At 41.0% G+C, this 13173-nt stretch overlaps 1 protein-coding gene across 1 annotated transcript in view; it reads right to left on the reverse strand.

Moving 5' to 3' along the window:
* Positions 4276-13173, reverse strand: part of VKORC1L1 (vitamin K epoxide reductase complex subunit 1 like 1) — a 72955-nt gene continuing 64057 nt past the window's right edge. The window contains exons 2-3 of the mRNA XM_003124445.4: positions 11125-11234; positions 4276-5876 (exon numbers count right to left, since the gene is read on the reverse strand). Coding sequence (XP_003124493.1) covers positions 5650-5876; positions 11125-11234 — 337 coding nt within the window. The 3' untranslated portion in view covers positions 4276-5649. The remainder of the gene's footprint in view (positions 5877-11124; positions 11235-13173) is intronic.

A 13173-nucleotide genomic window follows, 5' to 3' on the forward strand; every position in this document is an offset into this window, starting at 1 on the left:
TGGACTGTGCGCTGCCACAGGGACAGTCCTGCTGCCTCGGGGCCACCTGTGCTGCAGGCCAGCCTTAGGTGGGTGACAGCAAAGACCACTGGAGTGGAGTCTGTCGGCTGGGCTGGAGTCCCAGCAAATTCAGACATCACATCATGCTGGAATAACGCACAGGGTCTGGGTACCAGTTTCCAGGGTTAAGCTGACAGATGAGCATGAAAAAGCTAAGAGTTGGGGGATGTCAGAATGGGAAGGGAGCTTGGCACTTACTCACGGGACGTTCTTCCAGCCTCACCAGTAGTTTTGTCTGGACTGAAGTAGACAGTGGGGCGTCGGAGCCCACCCGTCTCATCAGAGCTGACTCCACTGACTGTGACGACACCTCTAAACAGGCTGGCCCCAGACAAGCACAACAGGCTTTTGTACCCCGAGCTGGTGTCACCTGCTCCGCTCCTGAGGATGGTCTTTCCTTACAGAATCTTTCCTCCTCTTCCTCTTCCACAGGCTCCATTCAGGAAAGTTAGGTACATTATTCGTAAGAGTTCAGTATTCATCAATCCTGGTTTAAAGCTGAAGGCTTTGGAAAAATACCATCCAAACAAATCAAAGACCATGAACCAGTAACAATGCTTAACACAGAGCTTGATTCACTTCACTTGTGGGTTTCACGTCGCAACACATGCCCTTCTTTAACTTTCCAGGCCCCGTGAAAGAAACAGTAGAGATAATTGAACCTCATTTTAGTGGTCACCATTAGACCACTTTTAAGAAATCGGAGTGGGGAGTTCCTGTTGTGGCTCATTGGTTAACGAATCTGACTAGTATCCATGAAGACGCAGGTTCCATCCCTGGCCTCACTCTGTGGGTTAAGGATCCAGCACTGCCCTGAGCTGTGGTGTAGGTCGCAGACGCAGCTTGGATCTAGGGTTGGTTATATATTTCTTTTGTTACCACTGAACTTCTGAGTTCCTTGAAGTAATCAAGTCTTGTGTTCCAGTTTAATGTTAAGTAATAACACATAAAACTCTTTACCTGACAAACATTAAAAAAAAATTAAACAGGAGTTCCCACTGTGGTGCAGTGGAAATGAATCTGACTAGGAACCATGAGGTCGTGGGTTTGATTCCTGGCCTTGCTCAGTGGGTTGAGGATCCAGCGTTGCTGTGAGCTGTGGTGTAAGCCGGTAGCTACAGTTCTGATTTGACCTCTAGCCTGGGAATCTCCATATACCATGAGTGCAGCCCTAAAAAAAAAGCAAACAAAAAAATTAAACCTAACAGATGATTAAAATGTTTTACAAATTCAGGGGAAGGTCCATTTCTTAAGTCCTGAGGTTCTGACACAGGAAACATTTGTTCTAGTTAATAAAATATGGCCAGCTGCATTCAAAATAGAACCATCTTTCTTGCAGATCTTACCTTTTTAGAAGACTCTAAGAGTGGAGTATTCAAGGTGAGCTAAAGTAAAGCAGTGGAAAAATAACTGATTAATACATTCTACGTGCTTACAGAACTGTAAGCAGTAACATCTTTTTCATTCTTTTTTTTTCTTTTAGGGCTGCGCCCACGGCATATGGAGGTTCCCAGGCTAGGGATCGAATCGGAGCTGTAGCTGCTGGCCTACACCACAGCCAGAGCAACGCAGGATCCGAGCTGCGTCTGTGACCTACACCACAGCTCACTGCAACGCCGGATCCTTAACCCACTGATCGAGGCCAGGGATCGAACCTGTGTCCTCAGGGATGCTAGTCGGATTCGTTAACCACTGAGCCATAATGGGAACTCCTTTTTCATTAATTCTTGACAAGCACATACATCATATACCTACAGGAATTACAAGAACTAGAATCTCTAAGAATTCTGCTTGTGTCTTCTACAAGGTATATATCACTGAAGAGAAAAAGAATCAATTCAGTGTCCCTATAGAAATGAGGGTACAGTTATCAATTTTCAAGAATAATTTATAAGACTGAACTCATTTCCTCCTCTTTTTTGAAATGTCATAACTGCAGTATAAGAATGATGGCAGCACAATTTCCACAGGTAACTTCTACATTTATTTTATACCAAAAAAGTTATGTGCAACAAATAAACATTCTTACATATTTACATTTGTTTTTACCAGTTAGCAAAACTGTGTCCTAAATCTCTGATAAAGAATATTTCTATCTATATTAAAGGGGAAATCTGCCCAGTGAACTCCATTTTCAATGAATGTTTTACTCTGGAGCTTAAAGCACTAGTAATAAATATTTTTGATGGAACATACTATACAGATCATACACCTAATACTTAGGCCATGCTTAATACAGTTTTATAACAAAACATTTTACCTTTTCTGGGCTAATTTGTAAAAAAAAAAAAAAAAAAAAAAAAAGTTTAACCAAGTACCCTGAACTTCCACCCCCACCCGCACCCCCTGTGATTTTTTGATGGGTAGTTCTCACAAATTAGGAATCGTAAGTGCTGCCTAAAATGTCTGAATAGACATGTTTCATCACTGCTTGCCTGTTGGGGAAGAACACACCAGGGCAGAGACTGAATATTAGGTATTCCTTTCCAGACAGGTTAACAAAAATTATAGTGGGTTTCTTGTTGGCATTTGTCCAGTACTGATTTCCAGGACAAGATCTGTCGGCATTCACTGGGGTCAAGTTTTGCTGAAGATAACTTTGTACTTTTGCTCATAGTTTTAACGATAAGTGAAATACGAGCAAACTAAAGTCAACAGTTTTACTGTTACTGTAGTCTTGGTCCTATATCCTAGCTAGTAGGTCCAAAGATCTCTGGTACCAAATGGTAGATCTTTGTCTCTTTGTATGAAAACAGTCTGTGTTTCCACATCTTTAAAAGTAACAGATTTAGGGAGAGGCTGCATACATGAAGTAAAAGTAATTCCTGGCACACAGCTGGTTAAACCTGAGTTAGTTCACCCTCACTGATGGCAACTAGCTGCAGTGGAAAAACCAAATGAAATTCTCCAAGCCACCTAGCTTCCCTAGAATTTATTATCTAAGCACAACTTCTCTTATTTCCTCAAATGATAGATATGACCATCAGATAAATAAGAGGCTTCATTTGTTGCAAATAATTTCAAAAACCAAGAAGCAGAAATTGAATTCTTCCCCCTAGTTTGTTCTTCAACATCAGTGGCTAGAAATGTTGCAGTGTTTAAATATTCAGCCTAAAATAGTCATAATCCTGATTTTATAACATGGGCCCCCTGCCCCCTTTCTTGGGGGTAGAATTGAGGGTGTAGATAGAAGGAAGCCTAAAATCTTCCAGGGCAAAAATACCACATCGCATGCACGGTGGGGGGGGGAGTCCTTTGCTTAAGAGATCTGGGTGTCACCATGCTGTTATTTCAGGCAGCACGTGTTCATCACTCAGTGAGAAGAAGGATATTCATTCTGGGGTCATAGGAATGTGGCAACAATTTTTCTACAACAGAAACTGGTTTCCCCAAGGCTTAGAAAAGCAAAGGTCTGGCTGAACATTCCGACATTTTTCTCATGTAAGAGTTGAAGACATTCACAAGAATGCAACATCAAGACAAGCTTCAACTCTCCCCTGCTGAGTGACACAGCACGTGGTAAAAAAATTTAAAACTGGGGCACGAGGAACTTGTTTGGCATAACCAGAGTTACATGTACCACGAAGTCTTCACTGTGAAGCCATTTCCATTCTAGCAGAGAAGAGAGAAGCAGTGAGCGGCTGGGGAGAACGGGCAGTACTGCTGGCAGGTGACCGCGCTGCAGTTCTCCAGTGTCAGGCCTTGTTTCTCCATAAATACCAGACATCTAAGCAACGCTTTCTAGGGTTCTTTAACTATAGAAACAAGAACAGTATATCCATAATAAAACAGGCATTGAAGTATTCACATTCGTGGGAAAACATAAGCCTTGATGAAATCTGAATTAAGCCATCTTTTACAAAGTTGGTTTAAACTGGTTAAAAGTACATTACACTTCAGATTTTATACCTGCCTTGGGCCAGAAGAAGACATCGCATCAATTACAACAGTTAGTTGGAAACTGCTGGACAGTCGCTGACTCTACACATTACTGTTTAGAGAGCATCGCCTGTCCCCTCCCTTCAAAAAGAAGGCAAATAAAGCACTCAAAAGTCACCGGGCTCCTTTTAACATAATGACGAGTGGCACTAGAAGCAAAAACATTGCTCCTACTTCTCAACCTAAGGAATAAAGTGATCATACGGAAGGTTTCCACAGAATGCAAGGTTTCTACTTCATGCTAAGGAAGGAAGGAAGGACACTTCTGCCCAAGTTCAACACATAAAATATTTGGTTTGAGATTTAAAGACAGAAGGCACTTTTCACATTCTGATAGAAGATATTAACCATAGAAACATACTGTCACTATTTCATTAGGGTTTATTCAAATCACTTTTAAAAACTCTGCATTTGTGTTATTAGAAAGAGTAAGTGACAACATCACTGTGTTTCACCTGGAGATATTTCTACCTTCAGTACTCCTGCCAATGAAGCAAACTGAGCAGCAGGTCAGCCCTGAAGTGTACAAATCCATTCTCTGACACTAAAACAATTCAACTAGACCTCTGGTTGGTTAGAGCCGAAAGAAACAGGGAAAACGCTATGGAGCTATCCTACTCTGGAGCGACTGGGCTCATGCTGATTAGTTCAAAGTCAATACTGTTTGGGTGACTGGCACCAATGGTAAGGAAAAATACCTGCATGAAAATTCAACGTTGTAAGAGACTTTACCTAAAAATGTCATGTTCCTATTTCCAGCTGTTCTCCAAAGACATCTACCCATTTTCCCATCTTAGTGTCCTGAAGGCCTTGGACTTAAAAGTCTGGTCACATGACTCATTCTGTAAGGTTATCATTGACCCAATTGTATGACTAGTTATAAGCTTGACTCCAATGTCCAAATTTAGTTTCTTCCTTTCAGAAGAAGGAAATGAAAGGGAACCAATCACTCTATTATTTTTGCTGCCAATGCTGGACCCACAGCTGTCAGTACTTTTCACAAGATGCTCTGTATGGACTTACTATTTTCACTATTTCTTCAGTCAACGTTGAGCTGACAATTCTTCATTGCTACACTTCAACTAAACTGTACAGTAAGTTCTGCAGGGATGGATCCAATATTTCTACCTTTATTTACAAATATCACATAAATGGATTCTAATTGAATCTACATGTTTAAATCCATCGGCTAAAAACATCTTACATATTGTAAACATGGCAATATTTAATACAGTATCTATTCTAAAATATTTTCATGTCATGATCACATTTGTTATACCTGAAATTTAATTTATACACATTAGAGAATTACTAGCAATGGTTGCTCACTTTACATTTGAGGGAAAGGGGCTGGGGCTACAATTTATTATTTCAGAAACATCTCCAAAGTAAAGTTAAAGCTTGTCTTTGATTGGCTCGGCGTATCCTCTTTTTTTTTTTTGTATCCATATTTTAAAATGAAGATTGACACAGAAATAGCCTGGGCCCCTTCTAATTTACAGGATTTTAAAAAATCAGTTTAAGATTCTTAGGGAAAAGTGTCTGTTGTGAAGAATTTAAAAAACAAAACCAAACAAAACAAAAAAAACAACTGCTGCAAAATAAACTTAATGGAAAAAAAGGGACTTCAGTTAAGAGTCTGTCAGGTTGTCAGTCCTGCTTGGGCTGCAGTTGCCGTTTCCAGGCCTCATTTAAGTAAACTAGTCGTTTGTAGTTGATGATAAGAAGAATGAAGTTCAGCACGTATGTGATGACGCAGATGATGCAAAACTCCTTCAGCACAAAGTACAGAATGTAGGCCAGGTACAAAGAGCCTACTACAGACATGATGGAGGATGTCATGAGGATTAAAGCTGCAACTGCACTTGCTGTCATGCCTGCAAAAGAAAGAGACACTTGGTTCCATCAGACCTTGACACTGGAGACAAAGTAAAAGGTAACATTTTGTGAGGTGCTGGAATACTGATCTTACAACAAGATTCTATGAAATCTGAGGACAGAACTACAAGTCCATGTTGTTAAGATGAGGCAGGTTGACTGTGCACACAGACTACCAGTTTTACAGCAGCAATGCTTTTGACTTGTCAGTGTTCTAGATGAAATACCACTTATTTCATAAACTAGCCTCAGTTAAGACGCAAAGAACATGTGCCGTCTTGCAATCACATTACGCAATGAAGCTGATGTGTACAACCGACAGCCCCAGCTCCTCTGGTGACTAAAGTAACATGGGGACCACAACCTTCTCCAAGAAGGACCCATTTGGTGAGACTCTTCCCCTGGCCTTTTCAATAGAGGCTGGCTCCCCCGCCTTGGAAAGTAAAATCTGTTTTCCCATGTTTAGATCACATTTATCAAAAAACCCATAATGGGAGATGATGATACCAACATGTTGCTGCTGGAGGAAAAAAAAAAAAAATCAAGATAAACATTTCAGAAAGGGCTCGCCCTAGGGGATAAGGGAAACCACATGTAGCCAGTTGGCCACGTGTGGGTCAAAGCAGATCAAGGAGAAAGGCCATTAGGTGTGCTAAGCTGGGCTCTTAAGACAAAGGCTTGCCTGAATTCTTGATGCTATCTCACATCTTCACATGTACTGTTTTGTTATTTCCTGTAGCCAACAGTATTGAGAACATGTGCATTTATTGTGAGGTGCATTTCGTTTGAGGCCAGGGAAGATGGCCAAGCATATTAAACTACTTACTCTCTTACCCCAAAACTCATGGATAAGGATCATAGCAACAGGAAAAAATTGAGAAAAGGTGGGATTTGGTTTGAAGAGGTGAATTAAGGTGCTGAAATCCTCATGGCCAGATGAATGAGAAGTTGCCTGTAGGCCACAGCCTAGCCACAGGGACCGTTCTGCCCACATGACCAGTTAGTACTAGAGTATATGAGCCTTCAACAGGCTCTTCAAGACTAAGATGCTGGAATTCCCTGGTGCCTCAGTGGGTTAAGGATCTGGTGTTGTCACTGCTATGGCTCAAATTCAGTCCTTGGCCTTAGAACTTTTGCATGCCACAGGCACGGCCAAAAAAAAAAAAAGACTAAGATGCTATTGGATTACTTATGCCACCCGACTTTGATTTATCTGTAATCCAGCCACGTGCATTAATGTAGGTAATGTCCATGGCTACTTTTCCACTAGAGTGGCAGAGTTGAGTAGCTGTGACAATCAGTAAAGCCTAAAATTATTTCCTATCTGGCCCTTAACAAAAAAGAAAAGTTTGCATACCTCATCTATGCTGACATCTAAAACTTCAAAAATTGGAGTTCCCTTGTGGTGCAGGTTAAGGATGAGGCATTGTCACTGAAGCTCGAGTTTAATCTCTGGCTGGGGAACTTCCACATGCCACAAGTGCAGCCAAAAACAAAACAAAACAAAAAAGATATGGACAAGTTATTTACTCTCTGTGCAACCCTTTTCCTTAACTGTAAAACTGGAATAATAATCATGACTGCTTCCTAAGATTGTTGTGCAAATTTTTTTTTTTTTTTTTTTTTAGCTTTTTAGGGCCACATCTGCAGCATATGGAAGTTCCCAGGCTAGGAGTTGAATCAGAGCTGCAGCTACCGGCCTACGCCACAGCCACAGCAATGCCAGATCTGAGCCACGTCTGTGAACTACACCGTAACTCACAGCAACGCTAGATCCTTTAACTCACTGAGCGAGGCCAGGGATCGAACCCTCGTCTTCATGGATACTAGTCCGGCTTGCTACTGCTAAGCCACAGTGGGAACTTCCTGTTGTGCAGACTAAAAAAACTAACAGGTATTCTTAGAATGCTCCATAAATATTCAAGTAATGTACTTTATGTACTTTATACATAAAGTAGTTAAATATTCCTGTAAAAAACCAGTGCTAATGTAATATAATTGGTGGCTCGGGATGAAATTCCCAGTGGAGGAGTTCCCGTTGCGGCTTAGCACTAAAGAACCCAACTAGTAGCCATGAGAACTCGGGTTTGATCCTGGCCTCTCTCAGTTGGTTAAGGATCTGGTGTTACCATGCGCTGTGGTGTAAATCACACATGTGGCTCGGATGGGGCCCTAAAAACACACACACACACACACAAAGAAATTCCTAGTGGAATTTAAAATGTGCCGAAACTTGAAATAAATGATTGTACAATCAAGCAATGGAATCTTTTGCAGCTATGGAAAGATCACTAAGATACATCAGTTATGCAAAAAACAAAAACAAACCCCCCAAAACCAACGACAACAAAAAAATAAGAAGAAAAATGTTTTTTATTTTTTGGGCTTTTTTGGGTGCTTTTAGGGCTGCACCCATGGCATATGGAAGTTAGGTTCCCAGGCTAGGGGTCAAATTGGAGCTGTAGCTGCCAGCCTACGCCACAGCCACAGCAATGCCATATCCAAGCCATGTCTGTGACCTTTACCATGGCTCACAGCAATGCCGGATTGTTTAATCCACTAAGCAAGGCCAGGGATCAAACCCAAGTCCTCATGGACACTAACTGGGTTTGTTACTGCTGAGCCACGATCAGTACTCCAAGAAAAAAAAGTTCAAAAAAGAACGACTAGAGTTTCTGCTGTGACACAGTGGGTTAAGAATCTGACTGCAGCAGCTTGAGTCACTGCAGAGGCGTGAGTTTGATCCCCAGCACCACAGCTCACAGCAACACCGGATCCTTAACCCATAGAGCAAGGCCAAGGATCAAACTTGCGTCCTCCTGGATGCTAGTCACATTCACTAACCACTGAGCCACAAGAGGAACTCCGGAATTGGGCAAACTTGATACAACTATTGAGAAAAATTTAGATTCACAATCTGATTCATTAATAAAGCTACTGCAGCTAGACACAAGACCTGGCAGATCAACAGGATAAAATATTAACAATTAAAATGCAAGGGCAAAAATGGAGGGATTTAACCCAAAATGTATAAAAACTTTACAATCAAAATTCACAAAACTGGAGTTCCCGTTGTGGCTCAGTGGTTAACGAACCTGACTAGGAACCATGAGGTTGTGGGTTCGATCCCTGGCCTTGCTCAGTGGGTTAAGGATCTGGCATAGCTGTGGTGTAGGTTGCAGACGTGGCTCGGATCCCGAGTTGCTGTGGCTCTGGCGGAGGCCGGCAGCTACAGCTCTGATTAGACCCCTAGCCTGGGAACCTCTATATGCCGTGGGAGCGGCCCTAGAAAAGGCAAAAAGACCCCCCCCAAAAAAAATCCACAAAACTAATGTAAAAAAGGATAAAGAATGGGCAAAATGTTTGTAATAAATATGAAATGTACTATATCCAGATCCCAATAACTAAACTGGCAATGAAAGGAAATTAAAATACAGTAAAATTAAAATAATGGCTACTAATATGTAACTACTGAATTAGAAATCTTACGGAAAAAACTTTTTAAAATGAAGATGAAGCTTTGGGGAAACCTGACAGCTGAAGAAAAAGCAGTTTGACTATACCTACTAAAATCCATACCAAATCTATGTTTGTTGACTCATTTATCCCACATTTATTTATTTTGCAGAAATAATTTAAAGAGGGAAGGGTGTGTGTGAAGGAGACTTTAAACAAAGTCAATCACTGCAGTGTTATTTAGAACATAAAAAAATCTGAAGCCTTGATGTCCACAATAACAAAACACCAAAGGAGACAGACAATACAAAGGTTCACGTAAAATTAAGTGAAATCAACAAACAATAAATGCTGGAGAGGGTGTGGAGAAAAGGGAACCCTCCTTCACTGTTGGTGGGAATGTAAATTGGTACAACCACTATGGAAAATAGTATGGAGGTACCTCAGAAAACTAAATATAGAACTACCATATACGATCCAGCAATCCCACTCCTGGGCGTATATCCAGACAAAACTTTCATTGAAAGAGACACATGCACCCATATGTTCACTGCAGCACTATTCACAATGGCCAAGACATGGAAACAAACTCAATGTCCAACAACAGATGAATGGGTTAGGAAGATGTAGTATATATACACAATGGAATACTACTCAGCCATAAAAAGAACAAAATAATGCCATTTGCAGCAACATGGATGGAACTGGAGACTCTCATACTAAGTAAAGTCACAGAAAGACAAATACTATATGATATCATTTATGTATGGAATCTAATATACAGCACAAATGAACCTTTCCACAGAAAAGACACTCACGGACTTGGAGAACAGACTTGTGGCCTCCATGGAGGAGGGGGAGGGATGGACTGGAGTCTGAGGTTAACAGATGCAGACTATTGCATTTGGAGTAGATAAGCAATGAGATCCTGCTGTATAGCACAGAGAACTATATCTAGTCACTTAAGATGAAGGATAATGTGAGAAAAAGAATATATGTACATGTGTGACTGGGTCACTCTGCTGTACAGCAGAAATTGACAGAACACTGTAAACCAACTATAATGGAAAAAATAAAATATTAAAAAATAAATATAAAAATTAAAAAATTAAAATGAAGTGAAAAAAAAGAATATGGAGCTCCCCTTGTGGCTCAGTGGAAAGGAACCCGACTAGTATCCATGAGGATGCAGGTTTGATCCCTGGCCTTGCTCAGTGGGTTAAGGATCCAGCATTGCCATGAGCTGTGGTGTAGATTGAAGATGCGGCACAGACTCGGGTCAGATCTGGCATTGCTGTGGCTGTGGCTGTGGCTGTGGCTGGCAGCTGTAGCTCCAATTTGATCCCTAGCCCAGGAACTTTCATATGCTGCAGATGCAGCCCTAAAAAGCAAAAAAGCAAAAAAAAAAAAGAATACAATGGCAGCAGTAGTTATGTAAAGGTGATGGAATTATGAATGAATTTGTTTACCATTAATGTTTTCTCAATGCATAATACTTTAAAATAGCTACAGACTATACAAAATAATAATTTCCCTGAATGGGGCTTATATCTCTGGGCATCATGGGTGCTAATATCCCTCCCTGATCAAACACCAACAGACACCAAGTTGAGCAGAGCATCATCAAAATCTTAGTGAGCCAAGTTTGCACAACACAAAAATGTGTTACAAACCATGTTTCTAGCATTAACATATGCTTTTATTTAATATAAAGACCACTTTAGGATAAAGACACAACGTACTGAGCAGAATATAACAAACTTATTTTTGTATTGCTGTATAAATACTTACCAAGTAATAACTGTAATATATAAAATATAAGTCCAAAGACACTGTTTGGCTGGTTTAATACACCATCCTTTCCAAAAATGGAACCCAAAAGACCAAATCCTCGACCCCATCTGTAAAATAAAGAAAACCATTAACCCTATATTTGAGTTTTCCTGTTTTTAAAAATGTAGAAATACCTGAGCATGACATGCCCCTATACCCATCTGAATCTCAAAGTTGCCAATTACTGGAGTTCCCTTTGTGGCACAGTAAAAATGAATCCAGCTAGTATCCATGAAGATGAGTGTTCGATGCCTGGCCTCAATCAGTGGGTCAGGGATCCGGCAGTGCGGTTAGCTGTGGTGTAGGTCACAGACGTGGCTCGGATCCTGTGTTGCTGTGGCTGTGGTGTAGTAGGCTGGCAGCTGTGGCTCCAATTCAACCCCTAGCCTGGGAACTTCCATGTGCTGAGGATGCACCCCTAAAAAAACAAACAAACAAACAAAAACAAACCAACTGTAAGTCTTTCTTAGAAATCTTACCTCAAGAGTAAAAAATTGATACATTCGTTGCCCAATCAGTTTTTATTTGTAGTTTAACTTTAAATTTTGCATTTGACTTAAAATTTTCAGAATCTGGAGTTCCCGTCGTGGCGCAGTGGTTAACGAATCCGACTAGGAACCATGAGGTTGCGGGTTCGGTCCCTGCCCTTGCTCAGTGGGTTAACAATCCGGCGTTGCCGCGAGCTGTGGTGTAGGTTGCAGACTCGGCTCGGATCCCGCGTTGCTGTGGCTCTGGTGTAGGCCGGTGGCTACAGCTCTGATTCGACCCCTAGCCTGGGAACCTCCATATGCCACGGGAGCGGCCCAAAAAATAGCAAAAAGACAAAAAAAAAAAAAAAAATTTTCAGAATCTTATTTTCTTATTAAAATTATTAAATTCTGATTTAATAAAATTTGATACAAATATCAAGCCTACTTTGGATAGGTTTACTCTGGATACGTTTACTCTGGATTAAAAACCTCTGACAATAACTTTAACTTTGAATGAGTGCTTTTTAAAATACCAAAAAGAAAATGTTTTTAATCTGTAGCAAATTACTCAATACAATCTAAACTTTGGTTCTGAAGAGAAACAACCTGAAAATGAGAATAGACCAGTGATTATTAGTCACATCACTTTAATAGTGTCCCAGAAATAGAGCGAAACCTCTTCATGATGATGTTGGGAGGTAAGAATAACCCCAATTTTACAAGCAAGCGAGAACAATGAAGATGTTTCCTGTTATATACTTCAAGGAATGCAACAGAATCTCGATCATATCTGTATATTCTGTTACACATCAGATACTCATTGAGCATGTTCTAGGTGCAGACAGTGGCTCAGGTGTTTGTAACAAGTCAGACAAAACGGTGCCCTTGTAGGGCTTATATTCCATCTGGGGAGAAGTAATGGGCAGGCAAATGATGAAGTGACCTCCAGAAATGGATGAGCTGTTAGTAGATACACAGGAAAATTGGGAAGGGGATTATTCTAGATCAGAGCTTTTGAAATTTTTAAACTGCATACCGTCCCCTTGGGGTTTTTGTTAAAATGCGGATTTTTACTTCAGCAGGTCTGTGGTGGGGCCTAAGATGCATCACCAAACCAAACAAAATGCTCTCAAGTGATGCTCATGCTTCTGGTCTGAGGACCACACTCAGCACCACTGCTCTAGATGAAGAAGGGATGGAAGGAACAACTTTAGCTAGACGGCCAGGGAAGGGCTTTTTCAGGAATTAAATCCTAAATGCTGAGAAGCAGCCAGGCTCATAAAGAACGGCAGGTACAAAGGCCTGGAGGCAGGAATGAGCTACGAGTGTGTACAAGAAGCCCATCAGAGCCGACACTGATGAGGGAAGGTGACGGGAGAATGAGGTATGCTCCCATCGCTTACTTGTATCATTTACAGCCTTGTCTGCAGGCGTGATGAAGAGTTTGAATTCCATTCTAATTGCAATGGGAAGACATTCAGTGGCTTCTAAGCAGGAGAGTACTATAAGCTTATTTATGATCACTTGACTACTGTGT

Source organism: Sus scrofa, chromosome 3 (assembly GCF_000003025.6).
Source record: "Sus scrofa isolate TJ Tabasco breed Duroc chromosome 3, Sscrofa11.1, whole genome shotgun sequence".
Taxonomy (NCBI): Eukaryota; Metazoa; Chordata; class Mammalia; order Artiodactyla; family Suidae; genus Sus; species Sus scrofa.